At 40.0% G+C, this 25,411-nt stretch overlaps 1 protein-coding gene and 1 long non-coding RNA gene across 2 annotated transcripts; one reads left to right on the top strand and one right to left on the bottom strand.

Annotated features, from left to right (window-relative positions):
* Nucleotides 1-837: 837 nt before the first annotated feature.
* On the top strand, nucleotides 838-24,741 carry LOC129427044 (uncharacterized). The gene is made up of 11 exons (XM_073868397.1): nucleotides 838-1,063; nucleotides 3,652-3,873; nucleotides 4,073-5,440; nucleotides 5,536-5,749; nucleotides 6,246-6,830; nucleotides 6,937-7,149; nucleotides 7,239-7,402; nucleotides 20,087-20,458; nucleotides 20,548-20,810; nucleotides 22,652-22,909; nucleotides 23,026-24,741. Exons 2-11 carry the CDS (start codon nucleotides 3,652-3,654, stop codon nucleotides 24,395-24,397), a joined length of 5,031 nt encoding a protein of 1,676 aa, XP_073724498.1. The 5' UTR covers nucleotides 838-1,063; the 3' UTR covers nucleotides 24,398-24,741.
* LOC129440643 (uncharacterized) lies at nucleotides 10,145-12,880 on the bottom strand. The gene is made up of 3 exons (XR_008643161.2): nucleotides 12,198-12,880; nucleotides 11,917-11,982; nucleotides 10,145-11,841 (listed from the first exon to the last, which is right to left on the bottom strand). It is a non-coding gene; the product is annotated as an uncharacterized lncRNA (long non-coding RNA).
* Nucleotides 24,742-25,411: the final 670 nt, after the last annotated feature.

Here is a 25,411-nt window from a genome sequence, read left to right as displayed (position 1 = left end):
CAATTATATGCGTCGAAACAGGTGCCCCGTGCAAACAGTGTTCTGATAGGTTACTGACGGAGACGATGTTACAGTTCATCCTCAGGTAACTGTATTTAATACCGTCGGCGAATATCTCTAGACACTAAAAGTAAGTAGAACTTACTAAATTATCTGAATATAATTATAAATCACTGAAGTGAAATCGTAAAAGTATTTGTTGTTTTTGTAAATAATTCTGCTCTGATAAACGTTGGATGTTTTTCGTGAAGTTTGATAAGACGGTCACAAAACCTTTAGGGATAATGCTAATCGCTATATTAATTATTTTCTTTACTTGACGTTTTTAAGTGTCTTTTGTGTGTCTGTCTTTGGTTCATCAAATTAAACTAGAACAGAGATGCTCAAATTTGTGTCTGTGTCGAGTGTTTATGTCGCTGTTAAGTTTGATAAGACGGTCACAAAACCTTAAGGGATAATGCTAATCGCTATATTAATTATTTTCTTTACTGGACGTTTTTAAGTGTCTTTTGTGTGTCTGTCTTTTGTTCATCAAATTAAACTAGAACAGAGATGCTCAATTTTGTGTCTGTGTCGAGTGTTTATGTCGCTGTTAAGTTTGATAAGACGGTCACAAAACCTTAAGGATAACGCGGTTAATTATTATTTAATATGACATGTATACTATTTTTAACAAAATATGTTGTCAATAGATAGATAGTCACAAAAAAATGACTAATATCTAATCTTTTACACCTCATGAGGTCTCATGAAATTAGTACTTTAATTAGTAATATCCTATGAGAATATGTTTTTTGTTATATTTATTTCTAAATTTAAATTGTATGCGTTTTTCATTGTACTGAGTAAGACCATATGCTGTAAACATCTTGTTCTATTCTTTGACCATTTAAGTACAAATCGTTGAAATACCCATTATTACAGTGTAGTAGAGTATTACATTATTATTCATATGATCTTTTTTGTATAATATTAGTCTTTCAGACAAAACACTGGTTACACCACTTGACCATAACGTCTGCAGCAATAGGACAAGAGATCGAAACAGAAAATAGCCATCAAGGTAAACTGAAATGGATATTTTAATATATATTCATGTCATTCATCATATTCTGTATCAAAAAAAACATTTCATAACATCAATGAAGAAACAGGATTGACTTGTGTTGTGATTTTAGTTCAGTTATCATACAATAGAGAGATTGTGAGTAAGAGAGTATCATTTTCCCCATTTCTTTCATCACTAAACTGTTTTGATTACATTTTTTAATAACCGACAACCATCAGGGTGAGTTCATGCCATCTAATGTGATCTTAACAATGTAAATGAAACAGTGTTTCAGAAACTTAAGACTTAAAAAATTCCTGGGCCCGTATGTATAAAACTTCTCAGAAATGCTCTTAAGAATAGTCTTAAGCTATGGCTTAAGTGTCAGAAAATTCTTAGTAAGGAGTAGGAGCAGTCTGAGAATAGGAGACATTTATTAAGAGGCTGAAAGCAACTTTCAGTAAAGTGTAAGACTCATTCTTAAGTGCTGACTTAAGTGCTGCAAACTGAGGACTACAATGATTTCAACCTAAAATGGCCGCCCTTAACCTCTGAATCAGCCAATAGAAAGCCGGCAACGGTACATTCACAGCAGCATGTGACACCATACATTCATGAATCATGAAGACATTACAATTATATTAGTATTTAAATATATTAATTTAAATTTGCTTCAAGAAAAGTTTAACAATATTACAAATAAGTACATACATTTATTTTACAAGATTTTGCACCATTTTGATTAAGATTTTAACATGTTAATGAAATAGACAAACGTAGTGCTATTTAAAAAATTAAGATGATGAATCATATCATTTTTATTTCACTGGCAAGGTGTATATAAGAAAATACAAAAGTTTGCAAACACTTAGATAAAAAATACTTTGATGATCAAGCCTGAACAAGATGATCAAGTTAAGCTGGATTTCTCCACTTAAACACAATTGTAATTTTTGCCATCTTGTCACTTTCACATTTGGCTTGCTCATTGCTAATATTGTAACATTATGTTTGGGGTCAGGGTTTTATACTCCATTTGTCATGATTAGAATGAGAACGAACCCAAGCGCAGACAGATGGAAAACAAAGATGACTTTATTAATAAGTAAACAGAGCCCACGTGGGAGCAAAACATTAAACGTGCAACAATAACTAGCACTGACTAACACTAAACTTGACTAGACTTTGACATTAACTAGACTGAACTTGACTAGACAACACAATAACAACATTCAAAGAACTTGGCTCACTTCACTTCACTTCACTTCACTTCACTTCACTTCACTTCACTTCACTTCACTTCACTTCACTTCACTTCACTTCACTTCACTTCACTTCACTTCACTTCACTTCACTTCACTTCACTTCACACAGGAACAGATCAGGAACAGAGCTAACGATACCAGACAGAACACAGAGCACAAGGACCTTAAATAGGGGTAAAATAATGAGGGGAACAGGTGACAAGGATTAGTCAATGAAGACAAGAGGATGACAAGGGAGCGGGGATAAAGTGACGAGACAAAAAGGCCACGTACAGGCACACAAAACATGAGTCTATCATGATTCTGCCTCAAGACTAGAATAAAGCAATGACAAGAGGGCAGAATCATGACACTATTAATATCACTTTACATGTAATGATGTCACTGCAATCTTGTAGATACTTCACAATTTTTTAGGTTGATAATGCTATTGTAGTTGTTATTTACATTTTATGGTATTTTATTTACCTGTCATAAACTGTAAAACCAAAAGCGTCTCTACTTAAAAAAAACTTACTTCAATTAGTAACACCTAATAATTAAACATTTTAACTTTATTTATTTCACTTAAACTCAGAAAATGTAAGTTGAAAAAACATTACATTTTTAGGCAATATCAATTATTTGATCCAACTTTAACTTTTTACAGTATATATTATGCAAATTTATATACCTTTAAGTATGCTGTCTTGATAATCCCATAAAAAATCTCGGTACTGTGCAAGCACTTGAATAAGTTTCACTAATATACATCTTATACTGTATATTATATAGTGTAATATAATATACATTGTATAAAAAACCCTATACTCTTTATATTTCATAATGTTATATTAATTCCTATCTACTGTCTATTTTCTGCTCATTGTACATATAAATAAACTACTTTTAAAGGACTTTGTTTTTAATTATTCTACGCAGAGTTTACCAGAAGTTATGTGATGACCACGAAAGCTGCGTGTTTATGTTGTTACTGCTAAAAACATCCATAGAAATACATTTGAATTAAAGTAATTCTAACACATTCTTTGTTGCTAAGTGCATAAGACCTCTCCAGCTTTCTTAAATAATTTAGGATCTGAGACCTAGTCTTAACACTTAGGAGGCTTTATAAATCAAACTTATGCTTAAGTCTAGGCATAAGAGTAAAATGACATTATTCTTAGAATTTTGACACACTTAAGACTAAAATATTAAGTTAAGACTGTAAAAAACATACAACCTTATATTGTAGCTGCTTAATTTCCTATCTATCTACCTGTCTGTCTGTTTATCTGTCTGTGCATGTAGGCCTACATGTTGCATACTCAGCCTAAATGACTGCCTCTTGCCCTATAGATGCCAAAGCAAGGAAAGCCAGATTCATTCTGGACCGGCGTCATGATGCTGTTTGCCCAGGGGAAATATAAATTTTCCACTGGCCAGAGACCCGGGAGCAGACGTTGGAAGGCAGTGTTAGAGAGGATAAAGAATTGTCCGCTGACCCCTGCATATGGCCTAACGGTCAGAAAAAAAGATATTTTTGGGAAAAATATTCCCTGCAAATGTGGCTACCATGATGTAAGTAATGTCATTGAATCCTTAAACATATGATGTGAGACAACGATGCTGACAAATGCTTCCTTTACAGCTGTTCCCCATGGCTGGTTCTTCGCTGTATGTGCTTGATTCTCCAAATGACTTGTTTTGATGCAGAGTTTTGTGTGATTTAGAGAATAAGACGATATAGAGAGTAAATACAAAATGTTGTTTCCCCCAGTCAGGACAGCACACAGGGACCGCAGCAGGTCCGCAGCAGACAGGGACCGCAGCAGGTCCACAGCAGACAGGGACCGCAGCAGGTCCACAGCAGACAGGGACCGCAGCAGGTCCACAGCAGACAGGGACCGCAGCAGGTCCACAGCAGACAGGGACCAGTGGTAATACAATGACATGCTCCCTTTGTGCTCAGGAAGTGCTCTCTGACCAGTTTACACAGCATCTGTCAGACTTCCATGTCCAAGAGGAGTGTGAGCACTGTGGCACAAAGGCCATGGGTGCTGTCAGGTTATCAGAGCACCTTGAGAAGTGTCATGTCTTAACCTCACCTTCAGCCCATCCCTCCACTACCCCAGCCCAAGAGATGACACCGACACCAATCGTCTCTCCCCGAGATGCTCCAGCTACAGTCTGCCTCACAGCCCAGGAGACGACACCAACCATCTGTCTCCAAGTTGCTCCTGCTCCTACCCCTCCAACCCTATCTGAGATGGCACCAGCGACTCAGAGTGGCACACCACTTCCATCTTCTCCTGCTTCTGCTCCTCCTCCAGCAGCACCAGGACTACCAGTCCCTCTGCGCTTTCCAGAGGTAAGCCGGGCCAGGTTTTTACCAAAGCCATTCCTCCGGGTCATCAAGCCAGGTGATTTGGAGTGGATTGCCCACATTCTCTATGACGCAAGAGGGCAGCTGAAACAGAATGTCAGGGAAAATTGGCACCACCCCCCAAGCCCAATCAGATCTGTGGCACCTCCAAACCCACACGATTACTTTCGTCAGAGGATGTTCCTGTGGGCACCAATGCGCATGTGGGGCATACCTTTGAAATGTAATCAGTGCAACCGAAAGATGCACCACTCTGGCATTTACACCAAGGTCAGAGAGGTCATTGATGTGGACAGCAAGTACTATTTAATAGGGGGAGATTACCCAAGGTGCAGCCAGTGCAAACTACCTGTCTGTCCTTGGAGTAGTGATATTTTAAAGCAACTGGACCCCTCTAACCGCAACAAATTCCCTGCTGTGTTGACTACACATTTGGCACTGGACAGAAAATGTGTGACACTTTTGCGTCCTAGAACAGCAGGGAATAGCTCCAGTTACCTGCAGCAGGCCTTTCAAGAGGCACACAGTGAGGAGTGGGCCAGGAGATCCTGTGACTATTTCACAGATTGTGAAATTCACAAAAGATCCTGCCTGAAGCAGTCCCAGGCTGTTTATTCCCCGCCACCACCCTTCATTCCCTTGCCCCTGGCCCAGTGGTTTGAGACAGTGCATGCCAACGATGTTGTCGGCCACCTTGATGAACTCAAAGGTGTCATCACTTCAACGTTTGGCAGAATTCTGAAGCTCGATTCCACTAAGAAGGTAAAAGTAAACCTGTATAAGCTTGAGCTCATTTGTTCTTTTAGGGTTTAATAAGAATACATGTGCTAATGATGTATATTCTTTTGTTATAACAGGTGACCAAAAAACTGGCTGGTGGTATTGAGAACACGGCAACATGGATGACCAATGTTGGGAACGAGTATGGTCAGGTCCTCAACTCTGTCCTCACAACCGGCGAGGGGGCTGGACTGGATGACCTGTGCCAAGGGATCGTCCAACGGTACAGGGATGCTGGTGAGCCACAGCCAGCCGCCATCTATGTGGATAGAGACTGTTGCAGTGACAGAGGTGGGTTACCTGTAATTGGGGTTGATGTTTTTTTGCCAAATAATGCAGTTGATGACACTAGAAACCAGTGGCTGCTGGTGACTGCTCTTCTGAGGGGCACAAATTCAAAATATGGGTTTGGAGTGTCATGTGTGTCGCTTGTGGTTTCAAAAAATGTGAACCATGTGCATCACGTGTTTTGTCAAAATAAGTGCCTGCTCCACACGTGTCAAAACCGTTTATGATAAAAGAGACGCTCACATTCACAAAATACACACAAGACACTCCCTTACAGTGAACTTGAGATTATATGAGTATCTGGCAAACACAAGTGTCTTTTTTATAAACCCATAAACCCTGCAGCAGGCACTTATTTTGACAAAACACGTGATGCACATAGATTCACATTCACTCGACCCACCGAACACATATTTTGAAATGACAAACCACACACATGACGAATGCATACATGTTGTGAGGAAATTTTTTTTATTCATGATCTTGTGAATTTACACAGGGGTGAGCCCAGTTCTCCATTGGTTTCGGCCATGGACGTCCACTGTGCGGTTGGATGTGTTCCACTTTATGAGGCGATTCACCAAAGGTCTCATCACGGAACACCATCCTCTCTATGGTACGTTCTGCTCCAAATTGTCGAGCTGCATTTTTGAGTGGGATTACCAGGACATCAGTAATCTGAAGGAGGCGAAGCGGTCAGAGCTGAGGCAAAAGCATCAGGGCTATGAGCCAACAGATGCCCAGGTGTTGGCGAGCATCAGCCCTAAAGAACTAGCCAAGCACTGCCGCAGGAAAACCCGGGGAGTGGAGGAGACCCGTGCCCTCATCAAAAGTCTCCTTGACTCCATGTGGAACCTTGTGGACGGCACTGGGCTACACCTTATTAACCACGAGCGCATGTCTGAAGTGTGGAAGGTACAGCAAAAACACCTTGCCTGCATCCAGGATCCACCAGGAGTGCAGCTTTATACTAACATTGGGTCAGGGCTGGAGAAAGGAGACAAGACACTGGATGTTCTAAGATGCGCCAGAGGGTCCTCCTCTTTGGAAAGCTTTCATAAGCACCAGTGTGCTTTCATTCCAGGCATGTTAAAACCTCACACACACACATGGTATATTTTGCTATTGAATGTTGACATAATATTGTTGTAATTTGTTGTAATCAGTGATCCTGTTTTTTGTCTGAGTAGGGTGGAGATGCAATGCATTGCACACTCAGATGTACATGCTTGAGGGTGTGTCAAGGTGGAATTTAAACCGGTCAGCACAAGCACTTTCAATGACTGAGACATCCAGGACAAAGCTGTATGACATTCGTTTGATGTCCAATGTAAATGCGCTCAGCAACAAAGTCTTGGGAAAACCTCTTCTTCCAGAGTTTATCCCCCCTGGGAAACCTACAGGTAAGAAAAGTCTGCTGTTGATGATCAGACCTATACTGTGACATGGTACGCAAGTAAACAATTTTTCCCTTGATGAATATCTATTGCAGGAGAGCGAATTGCTGTTGAATATCTTCTGGCACAATCCAACAGAGGAGATCTTCTGAGCCAGCAGACTGGTAATGCTGACATCCTGCCTGAGATCTTGGATGAAGACCTTGAGGATGAATGTCCTGATGTGACCGTACCACAGGCTCATGACCTCACATTGCAGGTAATATTATGTCAACAGTATATCTGGGGTCTGTTATTCATACGTGGATTAATCAGTCAGCTGGATTTGATTGTTGTCGATTTGTCTTGATCTTGAATTATTTAGTTCTTCGAAACTCATCCTAGAGTTGCTGTCATAGCAACCGGTCCGTAAGATTAAACCAGCTCGGGAGCAGGCTTATTTCATGTAAACAACATTAGATCGCACCTTTTTAAGCGGATGTGATACGTAAAATCTGTCAGAGTTATGTATTCTAATTATACGAGGGCAATCTGCGTAAGATGTACGATAATTATGAAAAGCATTTCAAATTCAACACATAAAAAAGGATAGATTGAATCTTTTAGCAATGTTATTTAAAAAATATATATAAAAGAAAAATGTTTATGTACTTGTGCATCTTTTTTTGTGGAGCAGCTGTTTTACTTATTCTTAAACGAATGACAAGACAAACATGCTTATGATCACATTCATTTTAAATTTATTTTAGCAATAATAGGTGTTGTGTGTAAATAACTATAGATGCAACCTAGTTCCAAGGAAAGATTGTTATTCCGTTTTAAGCCCATTTCGCCACATTGGTTACACCCTACAAACCGAGAACAACTTCCTCTCCCCAGTCTCACTGGCTCTCCCGATAATACAGTTTCCATACACCCTCATACAGTGCTTTAAGAAGCACAAGTGAGGAAGCACCTTTTCTGTATCAAACAGTCAGCAAGTTGTGACTTGGCTTCTGACCAACGCACTTCGATTTTATTAGCATGTAGAAGCTCTTTGACACCACTTTATTTCTAATCTTAATCTCTTCTCTGTGACCTGCTTTGTAGACTGAAGAGCGTTAAACAGGGAATGATTATCAGTAACACAAATAAAGCCCTTTTCACACAGAAATTCCATAAAATACACGTAAAATGCATCCTGGATTTTTCCGGAATAGTTAGTGTTTTCTTTCGTTCACACTGCCAAGATTACACGGCATCTGATGGTCCCGGAAAGACACGTGACATGTTGAAAGTCCCGCCCTCTCTTCTACGCAGCGTCTGAAGTTTGCATATTATATATTATTTCTCTCTCCAGAAACAACTCGCGTGCATTTTTGTTTATGATAAGACTACAAAGGAGCGCGTGAATGCAATGCACAGTTCTATGCTGGTGAATGATCTCAGCTTCAGAGTGGATATTTGACGAGCTCCCTGATTTCTGCTTTGATACAGTTTTCAGACATTTCTCATCGTGATTGTTTATATGCATTTAAAACCCGCATTTTGAGGAGCTGAACAATATATCTCGTTGGAATGACATGCAGGTATTTTAGTTTATTATAGCTCAAATGAGCACGTGACACGATATTCTTTTATGCTGCTGAATGATCTCCGTTTCAATGCAGTAAGTAACGAGCTAACTTACCTGATATCTGCTTCAGTCCAGTTTGCTGACATTTCTCGTAGTGAATGTTGTAAATCCCTTATTTTAAAGAGTTGAACCAACTTCATGTTGCCCTTACACGCGCGTCCTCACTACAGCACGTGCGTCATTGTTTATGCGTCTCATATATCATTTCCTGATAACTGCTTCAATCTAGTTTGCAACATTTCTCGTGGTGAATGTTTATATGCATGCTATCTGTCGTTGTATTAGGAGGTGAACCGTGTTGTGATGTGATGATGACGCGCGCGTCCTCACTTCGACACGCCCTTTACGGCATTCTTGTTCACACAGAGGGTTACCCGCGTATCTTACTAGGTCCTCTTTCCGGCAACGATCCCAGAAGATAAACGGAACGAGTTTTTGTTCACACAGACGCTTGTCTGGCAATTTTACGGGTATTTTCTGGGACCAGAGGTCTGTGTGAATGGGGTTTAAGTGGAAGATCATTAAGATCAGCTTTACCAGTAGTAAGCAAGAACATAGCAGTGTCAATACCATCTGACAGTGTTGCACCCAGAGGTGTTATTCTACACACAATTTACCTCTAACAAGGTACTATTCGGAACCTCTTAAAAGATTTCTAAACACCCAAGTCTTTGTAACGGACTACGCCACCCTGGGAATTACACCCAGGGAAATATAAATGGGACACAGGTTAGTTCCCACAAAGATTCAGAGGAGACACGAATACAAAAACAACAATACTTTATTTATACAGAAAGTAAAACCACAATTTAATGTAATCTTTAACACAAGACTAGTGAAGCTAGCTTCATTTAAAAACACTGGATTAGGTTCCAGACATCAAAAGTTCAGATCGGATAACAGGGAGAAAGAAAAGCAAATTTCCACTTCACAACACACTTTAAATACAAGTTTCTTTGGGCTCACTTCACCACACGTGTTTCAAAGAAACAAAGTTACACAAACTACTCAGTGAACAATTACAAAAAAATAAATTGAGGTTAACACTCCTCCCTGACCGATCTAACAGTTGAATAAAATAACACAGCTCCACAAAATAACCAAATAAACACACCAACTTGTGAAACCAATATTAAATAAAATAAACAGAAAACAAAAATCACATCATAGTTTATAACAAATACAAAATAAAGTAAACAAACTAGCACTCATTCCTCACTTAAACCATAATCTATTTACCACACGCACACCCTCTATAATTCACGCACGCACATTAAACGACATGTCATTCTCACACTATACACACGCTATAAGTCACACACACCTTAACTTAACTCATGCACACGACCACAAATGTACCATACAACCAATTAGCAGCTATATGCACTTTTTTAAGCATAAACATTAAATCAGGGGTGTCCGGCCTTTTTTTGTGTGGGAATCTACTTTTAAAATGATAAAGCTGACAAAACCTACCTGCTAAAAAACATTTAACAAAACAGTTACATTTTTTAATAACACTTTAAATGTGTGTTAGGAGGACTATCTCTACGTTGAATTTAGGGTTGTCACCATTACTCTATTCTTTTTGAGGAGTTAAAAAAAATCATTGAGTACATGGTGAGACCATATAGCGGAGATGCGGTTTTGATGAAATAAACTGACAACATTATCAGAAGCATTTCTCTCTCATTCGGTCGATCGATCGCGCGCACATACACCGTACGTGTGGATCAACTCCAGCATGTATGTGCATTCAAATTTCGGAAGTTAGACGACTCCGCTGCAGCGGGCAGGCATAAGATTTATAAAAACACACTTGAGAAGAAATGCGCAACAACTCAAAAAGACTTCTAAGACCATAATGCCAATTTGGCGCTTTGCTTTCCGAAGCTCGTGGAGGCGTGGAGCAGCATACAGTTATTAACTTATAGGCGATCTACCGGCATTGCATTTGCGATCGACTGGTTGTGTTGGACACCCCTGCATTAAATGAACATTAACATGGAGCCCTGAAATGTATGAACCTGTTTTAATGAACAGTAGCTTAAATAAAAACAAATGCACACATAAGCAACGCATTAAAACACAGTGCACCTGTTACTGCATCCGCCACGCCTTCTCGCACAAAAGCTAATGTTGCATGCGAGCGCCTGCGTCAAGCTGATTCTGGCTGGACAGGATTTACCGCGAGTTTTCAAAATCACGGTAATCAAACACGGTTATAATGATAATTACATTTTAAACGATAATACTAACCGTCAGGACATTTTATCATGGTTAATCGTGAAACCGGTAATCGTCCCATCCCTATTTGCAATTCTAATCTGTTCATAGTATTGTGCAAAAGAAAAAAATACATCCTTATTTACAACAAACAAACTTTGGCTGTGCACAACTGTAAAAAACATTGCAGTACATATTGGAACTGAACATACAACAGACATAGTACTGTAATCATTCTTGTACATCCAGACATTCCTCTGTCTGGCCACATCATCTCAAAAATTGTTCAATTTAGGAGACTTTTCGGATAAAAAAAGACTTAAAAAAACTTGAAAATTTTTGTATGTAATGACTGAAGCAATGAAATAAGGACTATTAGTTTTACATGGAATGACTATTCAGCATTCACAAGTATAGTTAATTTTGACTGACATGACAAACAAATGATAATGTTATAAAACAGCAGAGAATTGTATGAAAGCAATTGATGCATGTCCAAAAGCATTTGCAATTTGTTCGAAGGAATGAGAAACTGCTACTATGACGTGCACAAATGACTAAATGTTGTGGAGGTTGAACTAACTGTTGTGCGAATGTAAATAGTGATGTGAGAAATGCACCAAAGCGACTGAGAAAAACTAATACCCTGTCCCACAGTTATTCCCAGGAACAGGCCACTTAATGCGGACGGCACAAATGAAGGGGTGGACCAGGTGTCACAGAAGTAAGCCGCTAGGCAGATACTTAAACAAAAAAATTAGAAAAATAATAATAAAACACCAAGAAGGGGAAGCTGGGCCACCATCCAAATCCGCTACCCAGTGTCATATGGGCATATACCTCCGGAGTGCTTTAAGCTGATAAAAGAAAAAGTACAGCATTAACGATGGAATTTTCATAATCAGCATGCAATAAATCAGTAGCATACCCACCTGATTATTAGAGAGTCGGCACTGCTGACACATCCAGTGATGGATAAACTCCACATGGCATGTATACTATGTAAACAAATAGAGCGCTTACAAACAACAGCTCCCTTTATATTAAATAACTCACGATAGTCTACAAACTTGATTAATAGAGTCAGCCTTGCTAACGCCAAAGCACAGCATGATAAATACAGCCCGGAATGAATACTAAGACAAATGAACAAAGCACATACAGTCAACAGCTCGTCTTAAATAAAACAAGTTATTTATCCACTGTGACATACCCAAAATGCAGCAAGTCCACAATCAAATGCTGGTCCCAAACGGCTCAAAAAATCCACTAAGAAAACATTAGGCATTCAACGTCCAAAGTCACAGCAGCAACCACCCGTCAGCCTCAAACAATGCTGGAAACCTTCCTTTTATGCACACCTACACCCATAGCACACCTGTCTCTAATTAAAGCACTTATCATTCAACCCGTCTGGGTAGTGCTGCTACAATCGCAAGGGTTTCTCCTGCCAGCGTGCTTCTTACCACACGTTTGATTTTCTTAGATTGCCAAAACAAAGGGGAACACTTTACTGTTTTTTCCATGAGGACAATTAAAGCCCCTTCCTGTGTACCTCCATCCTGAAGATTGCCTAGTGAGGCATCACTGAAAGCCACTAAACTTAAATCTTCACTGTTTCCCAAGTGTTGGAACTTAAGTGTGACTTTCATTTCATGTATGGACTGAACAGTATCATTCTTAATGTTGGATGCTAGGCTACATGTGTCAAACATTACATTTGGTCTTGTTTGTTTAGCAACTCACAAAATCTGTCCAATTTGGACCGGAGTTGTTATTTTACTTTCTCGTTTAGTGGAGCCTCTCTCTGTACAGCTCGTGCTGCCTGTAAGTGAACTGGTTGTAGGTTTTCAATGTAACTGTGCTGATGCACCTGCACTATACCACCCACAGTAGCAATATTCATACCCACATATGAAAAATTCTCATGCTCTTCACGACCCACCTGAAATACAGATTTAAGTACAGGTATGACATTAGTAACAAAATCCTCTGAACCTGCCCCAAAAAAATCATCCACATGGCATGCCAGTATGCCGGTCACCTCAGACTGCTCATCCTGCCAATAAAACACTGCAGAATCAACCCGTGACATTTTACCCCCACTGTTCAGCATGAGTTCTTTGACCTTGTTGTACCAGTAGAGGGAGGCGTCTGCAAGTCCATACACACATTTCTTTAGTTTCCACAATACATTGTCCACACCTGCTTCTGGTGGGGGACGAATGTAAATGTCTCTTGAGAGTTCCATTCCCTGTAAAAAAGCAGACTTAAAATCCATAGAATTCACTTTCCATTTGTTCTGACAAATAACAACTGACAGCAGCCTGAGTGACTCTGATGCACATGTGGGAGAATCTTTTTGTAATTCATGGATATTGACCTCTTCAAAACCTCTCACCACAAGGCGAGCTTTTGTATCAAAACCATTAGAAGTTTCCTTCAACGTACAGACCCATCTAGTAGAAATACATCTTTGACCCTTAGGGGTGTGCATTGGCATTGTCCTCACAATTCGATTCAATTACGATTCACTAGGTAACGATTCAATTCGATTCTACGATGCATTGCGATGCATCAGAATTTAATTCTACTGTACACAACAAGGCAAATTTTTAACCAGTCAAGTAGTAAAGTCAAGTGCAAATATTCTCAACAAAAACGGAAGCTAAGCAGCTTTAAAACAATGACAATTATATATCTGAGATGAGAATTTTACACACAGTGTAAGTCTTGTCTAGTTTCCCATTAACTTCATAGAATCCGAAATGTGCTCGTATGTCCACTTTCCATGGAAAAGGGTGCGTTTTTATTTACCTGTCTATCACGATCATCTCTCTCCACCTCAGCCATCTTGATTGTTGTTGTTATGCCCCCGAAGGTAATTGAAACTTCACAATTTTATTGTCGAGGCCAGAAAATAAACAGTGGCATAATCGATTATGGCACTTTGCTGCATCGATGCTGAATTGTGCATGCGCGCATTGCGATGCATTGCCGCATCGATTATTGTTGACACCCCTACTTGTCTGTAACCTCTTCGTAAACATTATTATTTTGCCAGTTTTCAGTCTCTTCCTGTTTAGCAGCATCAAAAGAGATGTCTTTGGTAATCAGTACATCAGCATCTGTGTTTTCACATTCATTGAGAAGATCATCAACATATGACATGTCTAAAGCTTCCTTTAGACCCCCCACTGCCATTTGTTTTAAGATACTACACATTGTACCAGTTTTTATATTGCCCTTTTGCTTTTCCTGTTCGGCCTAAAACTCTGTCAGTGTGCTTAGTACCATCATCTCTGTTTGTAAATGTCACTGTCTGACCTGTTCTCAGTTTGACACCAGTAGAACCCAATGTATTAGTACTATCTGTCTCATTTGTTTGTCCTACGTCTTCTCTATCATCTGTTTATGTGTTGTCAGGGAATTGAACATCTCCCTTAACACTCATTTCATCATCTGAATTGTCTGACACATCCGTGTGTATTACGCTTTCATTTTCTTTACTATTTTCAGGATTATCGAGTAGTACAAGTTTATCCTCATCCTCATTAACTTTATTCACCCTGGACTGATGTTCTCTGACAAGAATCCCCCATGTCTGAAAAATACTACAGAGCCATCCTGACCGATAACTACAGCAGGGCCTTTCCACTCTGTGAGACCCTGTCTCCTGTCTCGTACTTTTCAGCCTGATCTTCTTTTGTAAAGCTCTTCTTATCCTTTCTGAAAATTCCACCTATGTGAATGCTCTTCTGGAAGCTTGCAATGCTGCTAAGTGCTGTCCTACTCTAGTACCAATAGAAGTGCCTTCTAGAGCAGGTAGTTTATCCACCAAAGCGGAGAGAAGATTAGGACTGCAACCAAACACAAGCTGATATGGACTATAACCATGCCATTTTTGCCATTAGAGCCCAGCCTAGAGAAGTCTGCCAACCACACCCGTTTCCTTTTTTCACCTTCAGGAGGATCTCAGTCAGTGTCATGTTGTGTCTCTCCAACAGCACGTTGCTCCAAGGACTGTATCCCGCTGTAGTCTTTATCTCAGTGTTAAATTTTTCTGCCATCTCTCTTAACTCCTCATTGTTAAACTCACCACGTTGTCGGTGTATATTCTTTTCGGGGCACCATGAACACTTATCCACGAGTGAATGAAAGAGTTGACGATCTCCGAGGCTTTTTTTGTTCTCACAATGTTTCCAGCGCTGAAGCGTGTAAAGTGGTCGATGATATGGAGGTACCATACGCCAGGTTCCAGCTCATATAGATCCATTGCCACTGTCTCATTATACTCTGAGGCTAAAGGCAAACCAACAGCAGGCTTGGGCTTGGTCTTGCTGTATCTTTGACATACCTCACAGTCACGGATGATCTCTTGCAGAATAACTTGACAGTCAGGGAACTACACTAACCTTTTCCACTGGTGGCACTTGCGCTACCAACTTTTTCAGTTACTGGCGCAAAATATGATTTGGTCGCACATATTTTTTTCAAATTATATTAAGGCGCTCTGGATAATAATGAACAATAATGAAATGTATTGCATACAGATATGCTTTTTATTTTACTTGCCATCTTTTAAACCACATGCCTTCTTGTTTTCTTAAACGTTGCAGTGTTTCCCACAGATCTGAAATTTACTTGTGGTGGTAGCTCGTGAAAAGGGCAATCATTACCCACTGATAAATAATGGTCTACTATACATGTGACGAAGAACTAATAATGTGTGACACAACACAATACTTTGATTTATTGAAAATTAATATTAATTTCACATTATATTTCATTAATCTAACCACCCCAAACTTTCTTTGCCATTAACAATCTTTCTATTTCTCTCTTGCCAATTTAAAAAGCTTAATCCACTCATTATTTCAGATTTAAAAGTCTAGTTGCTGTCCCGGTGACATGATTGGTTTTAGAAAAGATATGGTTTATTAATAATAAGATTATTTAAAAAATGTGAGAAAGAAAATGCAGCGCGTGGGTGTAACAAGAACCATCGCCATAGAAACCAGAGGCATATGGTCGCAGTGTAGTTCCCTGACAGTCCTTGTCAGTATTTCCAGAGCTGTGGATGAGTCTCTGCAGTTGGTCTGCGCAGGCGTGGCCAAACTGCTTATGATGCTTCAGGAGAACTTTACGCTCCTCTTTTGTAGACATCTTTATTGTGACAACAAGAACTTCACTTTCATTGGTGTCCGCTTCATTATTACCATCTCTAATGTCAACACAATAATCTCCCGAACTAATGAGCTCAAGAGGCACTGGTTGCTTGAACATGACAACTCTGTCATTCTCCATGTCTAAAACTGATCCTGCTTCCTTTAGAGACATTTTACTCAGCAGTAAAGGAATATTAACAGGAACAACTTCCGTTTTAATGTGACATTTTGTTGGTCCGATCTTAGCGGGAAGCTTCACCCTTTTGTTGGGAGTATACCACCTGACCATCACAAAATCTGAACGGTCTGCAGCTTGAAGATTCTGTTTGCAACAGTTTGTTTATTTGACTTTGGCTCAGATCTTTTATATAACTATCCAGCCATTTCTCACCACAAACAGTATGTGTGCATGCTGTGTCAATAATAGCTGATCCCAGTGATTCAGTTAGGAAGATCTCAGAGTCTGTCATGACTTTGGTACACAGTTTAATGTTACACTCTTCCACATTTTCATCTTCTGCTAGCTTTACTTCATTTCTGCGATGAGGACAGTCTTTTGGCCAATGGTACGTGTCTGACAAATGACGCATTTTGTTCGCTTACTACACTGGTTTTTCCTCCGAAATCGGCTTCAACGCTGACTTCATGGATGCAAATGTTAAATCCGTGCACGCTGTAAGTGCTAGCTTTCTACTCTTCTCAGACAAGCCGTGTCCAGAAGTTTAAACGCTAACACAGCGTCAGGCATGGTCAGGTACTTCTTCATGCAGTTGTATCTCTGCTCAAAGTCTATGATGTAGTCCGTCATGGACACCACATTTTTTTTAAATCGAGACGAAATTAGAGTATGCTTCATAAGAATATTGCGTCCAGCTTAGCTGCCATAGTTTCCATACCATCGTCTTTGTTCAGATTGTTCGCAGGTATTTCCAAAGTGGTCTCTCTGGCTCGCCCCTCGATCCCTAGTACCACCGCGAGTATCTGCTTCTTCTTGTCCAAGTCCGTAACAAGTCTCCAAATACTAACTTCATTTTTCCAGCACTCGTATGGTTGGGCTTCGTCAAGCTTAGACGGTACTCTGTAGTTGGAAACCATCCTCTGCTACCATGCAAATAACTATAGATGCAACGTAGATCCAAAGAAAGATTTTATTATTCCGTTTTACGCCCCAAATCCCCCACATGCACTCACACTCTACAGACTGAGAACAACTTCCTCTCCCCAGCCTCACTGACTCTCGCAACTCAGTCTCACTTCTCGTAGACTCTCGCGATAATATATCCCCTCCCACATAGAGTTAACATTATGTACAATAAAGAATATTACTCAATGTGAAATAAGTTTCCATTGAATAAACTCATCTCTGATTTTAGCTTTGTCTTTAGATTGTCAAGTAGGCTTACAATCTCATGCATGAAGGGTTTGCCTAGTCATTTCTATCTATTCTATCTTTAAAACTCTGTCTACAATGATGTTACCCTGTCCCTTTCCTGTGACAAAAATGCCAATAACCAAATAAGTTTTTTTTTGCACATATTTTCACACATCTTTATCTTCTTTACAACAAATTTCTGTGCAGACTCAGGAGATGCAAGACTTTCAGTTAATGTGGCTACTGCTAATATAGTCAGAAATCAGTTATATAAGAAAAACGCAATTTAATTAAACTTATTTAACCACTTGCATATAGTTTCTCTAAATGCATTTCATCTGAGAGCATTTCTTTGCTGTCATGTACATTGTTCACACGGACCGTTGTTCAATGTTCAGGAAGCACATCATAGCGCGTGGTACATTTTGAATTTAGTTGGCGCGATGGCGGAGCAAATATGTCCATAAACGACAGAGAGAGAATGTCTAAAGTTTGGTATCATTACATTATCATTACATTCAGCATCTGAACCGAAAACATCCACTGCTGTTTCACCAAGCGTCGATGAAACAAGGTAACGTAGCTTCCGCTGATTTTAATCCCATACTGTATTTGTAGCGATGTTGTTATGCGGTTTGACTAGATATGATGTTTAGCTTTGATGTTTTTAAGTAGTAAACGTATTCACGTTCAATTGCAGGAGAGTATAGCTTAAAAAAGAACCCCTTCACACGCATGCACTTTACAGGTGTGTGTACCAAAAAACGGCACTACAGTGCAATCATATATGGGCAACTTGTAATCTGACATATTTTGTTCAATAATAATAAACTCTGTCTTGTAGGAGTTGGAGTTTAGCATAAGGATAAGGATATTCTCTCTCACGCGAGTCAGACCGATCGCGCAGTGCATCACATATGCTTAAACTTTTATGTAGCCACGCAACGATAATTTCAGCATGCATTCACTGTATACAGCGGGACGTGATGTTGTGATTTTTCGAACGGATTCTTAACCTAAAATGCACCGCAATGCAAGTGATGCAAACCAAATGCAGCGTTCTATTGAAAATGAATGTATGTATTTCTGCCGTACCAAAATGCAATGAAGCAACTGAACGTCTGACTGGGGTGTCACTCTTTCTCACACACAAACACAGGTGCACGTGCGCGCACACACACAGGTTGTTACCATAGCAAATAGGCTCACCCCAGAAATGATATATTAGTAGCCTAATGGTAAATGCTGCAGGTGTAGAAATGTACATAAACCAGATATTTACTTTGATGTCAGGGCTAGATTACAGCATGAAACCTGTTGTGCATATTAATAAATTAAAGTGTTTAATTGTTGGCACTGGCACTTATAAACACTAAATGGGTAAAAATTGAAATAAATAGGCTTATTTTTTGGAGCCAAATACCTCTGTTTTTTTCAGAAATAAAAGCCAAATGCTTGAACATTGAACAAGCCAAGTCATTTCGTTATGCATTATTTGTTTTGGTTGTTTAAAAACACACACAAATCCGATTACTCGATTAATCGATCGATTCAGTGCTAGATTAATCGATTACAAAAAGAAACGATAGCTGCAGCCCTATTGTTATCAAATACAGTTGCATTTTATAATATTTTGATGTAGAATAACATTTACATTCATTTACTGCACATCATACTTCATTTAACACATTATTGGGAACTGCTAAAAGTGTTGGTGTATTATCAACAACTGCACAAAAGAGGGAAAACACCATATTTTAATAAACTACAATTCAAAGTTTATTTATCAGAAATTAAATTGTTGCATTGGCTGTGGGTTTAAGAAAGAGCAACTGCCTCCAGAGATGATCTGTACAATCAATCAGTTTAGAGACATCACTCCTGCTAGCACATTTCATGAAGATACTTAGGTTGATGTTACAAACAGACAAAACAGCATTTAACTGTTTTTAAAAGAGACTTAAAGTACTTTAGGAGCATCAAAGTTTGATTACAATCATTAATTTCAGTCTTTAACATGAATAGTAAAGATATCAAGATTATATTTACTTAAAATATTTTACATTATGTAGGGTGATTTTATGTACAAAAATAGCAAATTACAAATTCAGCCTCATAAAAAGTTCACAAAAACCTTTCATTAATACCTTGCGCACTGCAAGGGGCAATAAAAGGGCATGTTCTTGGCCATAGTAACAATCGGGCAATCACAGCATGGCTGATCAGTGTTTCTACTATCGACCTGTATTGCCTTTTCTTGCAGTGAACAAAAGTGCAATGATCTCAAATAATTCAACCCTGCCATACTAATCATCAACAGCAGAGGTGTTCAAAGAACTGAATAAGCAAGATCATAATTAGCCAGATCTGAACATCTCTGATGTCTCATTTGATCTCGGATGTATTAGGCGACGTACAAAGAACGGACCCCTGACATAAAAAAAATATTGGAAAACTAATAGCCAGTTTTTCATTTTTAATGTAGAACAGACACAAGAAGCATTTAAAAGATGATTTATTCTTTATTAATAATTCTGTGTATACTTTTATTAATCACCTCAGCAATTTGGAAGCGGTGGCCAAAGGCCCAGACCAGATCCCAGATCCCCACTGGAGGAGGGTGATGCATCTGCTGGGCCCGTCCACTACCCACTGGAGGAGGGTGGTGCATCTGCTGGGCCTGTCTACTCCTCATTGGAGAAGGGGGATGCCTCTGCTGGGCAGGTCTACTCCCCATTGGATGAGGGCGATGCCTCTGCTGGGCCCGTCTACTCTCCATTGGAGGAGGGTGATGCCTCTGCTGGGCCCGTCTGCTCCCCATTTGAGGAGAGAGATGCCTCTGCAAGTCCCGTCCACTCCCCAATTGAGAGTGATGCCTCTACCAGGACTGTCCTCGCCCCATTTGAGGAAAGTGGGTTCGTCACTCCAGCTCCGGTAAAGTGGATAATGTTTCACCATTAGAAATGTGGGCTTTTTTATATTTGCCCTTGTACCAGATGTTTATTGGTTTAATTTTGTAACAGGACACCAGGTGTGATGCCAGAGGGATTCCTGGATGGGAGGCAGTTGATGCCTTGGCAGGTTACCTGGTTGGCCTTAACCGAACCATAACAGCACTCTCCAATGCTGAAGTGGCAGAGATTTTGAGGTTATACTCTCATCTAAGTGCCTTTGACAAGACCCCCACCAGTTACTCCCTCAAGAGCAAAAAACAAAATTTGTCAGGACCTTGGAGGGCTTCAAGAAAACGCAGTGGCTCTGCTCCAGGCCAGCAAGCAGCTGAGAGGTATCTACATCTCATATAACTGTATTCCTTAGTATTCATATCAATATTTAAAGAGTTTGGTTCCAAAACGCAATACATCCATTTTGACTAATTTGACTAAAACATGTTTTGTATACCAAGAAAGTGAAAAGATAAAAACCACTATTTTCTGTTACAAACTTTCACATAGCATATTTAGTTTATAATATAAAAAATTCAAATCCATAATTTGATTTTCAAAGATTTATTATAGACGGTTTCAGCAGTAACAACATAAACAAGCGGGTGTCGTGGTCCACACTAGGGCTGTCAATCTTCCTCTATTATCCCATTCGAATTTCATTCATAATTTTTTTTTTAAATTCGATTTATAATCGATTATTTAATGCTCAAATTTGACTAATTAATATTTACTATACCTATCTACACACGTTGTAAAAATGGGCTTATGCATTGCCAATGCCACTATGAGCTCGTATAGTTGACTTGTTTTAAATTATGTCCACTAGAAGACATTGCAGTATTACTAATAAACATGTAATTATTTGATAACAGGTGATATCTTTCTTGCTAATTAATGACTAAGCTTAGACACAAAATTAACAAAGTTGTCAACTTTAATGAAAAATTTCATTATCAACGCAGTTCTCTTTGTTCACGTATGAGGGCTGCGTAGATCGCATCATTAGTTATACAATACTTACACACAGCACACACATCCCCTGGCCTCCAATTTCACTATTCTTTTTTCATTTAAACACACCTTAGAGGAAGTGTGATCTTGAACAAGTATTTTGTTACTGGTCGAAAAGACAAACTTATCCAAACAAATTAGCATTAAAGACATTCCCAAAACGGTCGTCCATAGCACTGAGAGCGGTTTTCTCCTGACACTGTCCTCTTCACCTTGGCTGCTTCGTTCTCGTCTTCCTCATAACCTTCCTCCGCAACCGCTATCAGCTCCGCTTTCTCTTTCTCACGTACCTCCTGCTGCTGGTCTTGTTTCAAATGAATTAGCCGATGGAAATGCGGGTCGAGGTAGCTAGCTGTATTTAACAGCATAAATGCGTTAGATAGTGAACACATAAAAAATATTTTTTAATAATTTTTTTTTTAAATCCCATTCGAATAGTAGTTTTAACATTCGATTAGTATTATTTTTTTTAATATTCGAATTATATTCGATTACTGAAATTCGTTTCAACAGCCCTAGTCCGCACGTAACTTCCGGTAAACTCCGCTAAGAATAAATTACAACAAAGTTCTTTAAATGTAGTATATTTATATAACAAGCAACACATAGATTACCTAGGAAACCAAAACATTTGTTATTTTCGACGAGACATTTGTTCAAGAGAGCAGTTTAGCAACTAGTCAGACCATTCGAGTGGCTTATGTTTCTTCCCCGTCTCAGAAAACCACCACAGGTTTATCAGTGCCATCAAAAGTATTATTTTGTTTTTGTTTGTTTGTTGATCACGAAGTACAAAGTAGATGAGGAAAACTAGGATTATGTGTGTATTCAACGCACCGCCATTGTTTCTTTACACTGCGTGGAATGGTGCGCTGTGATTTGTTGAGCGGATTTATTGCATTCTGCAGAAAAGGGGGACTGGTGTTTATCGCATTTTGGGAAAAAGGGAGAAAAGATGACAGAATAACACGACAGTTATTGGATTGTGTGTAAAATTAAGAATTTACTTTTTAATACTGACCTGATACAATACTGTTTTTGGCAGTAACTTTTATTTTATTTTTAAAATGGCGTTTATCGCGTTTTGAAACCAAACTCTTCATAGTTATGTCAATATGTTAACATGCATATATAATAAGCACTATGTGATCTGGTCATCTATTTGCAGATTGTTCATGGTCCATGGTCAGGCTGCTCACAGACCAGACAAGAACCGAATTTCTGAATGTGTTGCTCTCAAGTTGTACAAAGAGTACAAGCAACCCAGAAATAGGCCAAAGGACAATAAAGGGAGGAGATTTGCCATACCCCAGTCCATTGTAATGACCTACTCACACATCAAGCAGCTAGTTGAGTACTGCAAAGAGATCATGAACAGGACTGACCTCGTACTGGTTAATATTAACAACACCACAGTGTCCGACTGGTGAGTTAATCTTTAATATCTTCATAAATTGATTAAATTGCGTATTTGAACAAAAATTTTAAATATTAACACACTGAAAAATTTACTCTTGTGTGTTTTGTTTTCTGTCTCTGCAGGCTGCAAGATTGCTCTAAGACATCAGAAAAGGGTTCTTTACTTCAGGGCGTGCGGCTTCCACGGCAGATTGCCGTGGCTAAAGAATCCCTCCTGGAGGTTCGTGACCTACCATCACAGCCAGTTCAGCATGGACACACTCCTTTGGAGTTCCAGGAGCCTGAAAACCGTGAGGGTGAGGCAAAAATCCGCAGGCGAAACAGTTCCAGAACACCTGCTATTCCACACAGTGGTGGGGAAGAAGCAAGTATTGCCCAACACGATGCTGCTTCTTCTCAAAACATCAGTACGGAGGGCTGGTCCTCTGCCAACCAGCCATCCCCAACACAGTACCAGAGCTGGTCTTCCTACCAGGCGCCCCTGGCACACTCTCATGTTTGGTCCTCCACCCACCCACAACCCTCAGCATCCTCCCAGGGCTGGTCTGCCACCCAACCACCACCCTCAGCATCCACCCAGGGCTGGTCTGCCCCCCACCCACAAGCCTCAGCATCCATCCAGGGCTGGTCTACCACCAACCCACCACCCTCAGCATCCTCCCAGGGCTGGCCTGCCACCCAACCACCACAATCAGCATCCTCCCAGGGCTGGTCTGCAACCTACCCACCACCCTCAGCATCCACCCAGGGCTGGTCCTCCAACCAGGGCTTGTCTGCAACCCACCCACCACCCTCAGCATTGACACAGGGCTGGTCCTCCAACCAGGACTGGTCTGCAACCCACCCACCACCCTCAACATCCACCCAGGGCTGGCCTGCCAACGAACCACCACCCTCAGCACTCTCCCAGGGCTGGCCTGCCACAGAACCAACACCCTCAGCATCCTCCCAGGGCTGGCCTGCCACCCAACCACCACCCTCAGCATCCTCCCAGGGCTGGCCTGCCACCCAACCACCACCCTCAGCATCCTCCCAGGGCTGGCCTGCCACCCAACCACCACCCTCAGCGTCCTCCCAGGGCTGGCCTGCCACCCAACCACCACCCTCAGCGTCCTCCCAGGGCTGGCCTGCCACCCAACCACCACCCTCAGCGTCCTCCCAGGGCTGGCCTGCCACCCAACCACCACCCTCAACATCCACCCAGGGCTGGTCATCCACCTCTTTCTGTCCTGACCAACCTAGGCTCCCTCACCAAGCACTAGATCCCTTTAATCGCCAGCGTGAATGGCGGTTACGCAGGGCAGAACTTGAAAACCAGGAGAGAGTGAGGAAAGGTGAGCCCCCAAAGGTCAGAAAGGCAAAAGAGAGCTATCACTATGAGTGTAAGCTGTGTGGTCAGCCTAAATCAAAGCAAACTGGACACTCACAGGTACGAGGCAAATGGTACTGCCCTGCATCTGGACAGACCCTTGAGGAGTGGAGAAGCTCTTTGTAAATATAAGAAATTCATTCTTTTTTATTTATACTTTTATTAATCATATTTTTTATTTATTTTAATATTTCACAATCACTGTTCAAACCATTTGCTGTTGCAAATGGAAAAAAAAAATTATGGAAAAAAATATTAGTTGCTGATGCAACTATTTCCAAAAAAAAAAAAAAAAAAAACACAACTCTTGTGGTGTAATAGCAACACGTCCATCCTTTGGGTGGGAGACTCCAGGTGCAAATCCTGGCAAGAGTGTGCAACTGTTGGCCCAATCAGTATTTAATTAAAAAATAATTTATGACATCATTTAATCTGCATTTTCTACTTTTCTCATAATTATTACTAGATATACCCGCACTCATAATTATCATAACAAAGCATTATTATTCATACCAATCCTATTTGTATCTGTTTTTAAGCCATATTTAATCAATTCATAGCAATTTCTGATGAGGAGCTAGTGTCAGTGGGGGAACCGGCACAGAAGAGGCTGACAAAGGAAAAGTACAACTACACCTGTAAGGTGTGTGGCCAGGACAAAAATAAAAGGACTGGACCCTGGGTGTCTGGAGAAAGAGTGTATAGTTGCTGTCACTATTACTTGTATCTCTCTATGTCGTTTGTATGTCTGTTACCATTAAGTTTAGGAATTTTATGGAGCCAAGAACAGCCTTGACGTTTTTATGTAATTTCCTCTTGAATACCAGGACAGTGAATGTCATCCATTGAATGTAATTGTTAAAACTATAGCCAGAATTACTTGCAGAATCATTTTACATTTATTCACAAAACCCAACACTCAATGCTCAATTTATAATATGTTTTATTCACTTGTGTTGCACAGATGTAGTCTCTCATATAATTGTGTTTTCAAAAAAAAGGAGGGGAAACATGATGTGGGATTTATTTACATTTAAAGCTATACACTGTTAATACTGTTTTAGCTGTAAATGTAGCATGTGACATTTTGAGTTAAATATTTGAATAATGATTTGTTTACATCACAAAATATGTTTACTT

The sequence above is a fragment of the Misgurnus anguillicaudatus genome, chromosome 6, assembly GCF_027580225.2.
Source record: "Misgurnus anguillicaudatus chromosome 6, ASM2758022v2, whole genome shotgun sequence".
Taxonomy (NCBI): Eukaryota; Metazoa; Chordata; class Actinopteri; order Cypriniformes; family Cobitidae; genus Misgurnus; species Misgurnus anguillicaudatus.
This window is presented reverse-complemented; position numbering and strand designations above follow the sequence as displayed.

Coding starts and splice junctions, on each gene's coding strand:
- LOC129427044 (XM_073868397.1), top strand. CDS start 3,652: ATGCCAAAGCAAGGAAAGCCAGATTCATTCTGGACCGGCGTCATGATG. Junction 5,750..6,245: donor AGACTGTTGCAGTGACAGAG/GTGGGTTACCTG, acceptor GAATTTACACAG/GGGTGAGCCCAGTTCTCCAT. Junction 20,811..22,651: donor GGCCAGCAAGCAGCTGAGAG/GTATCTACATCT, acceptor ATCTATTTGCAG/ATTGTTCATGGTCCATGGTC.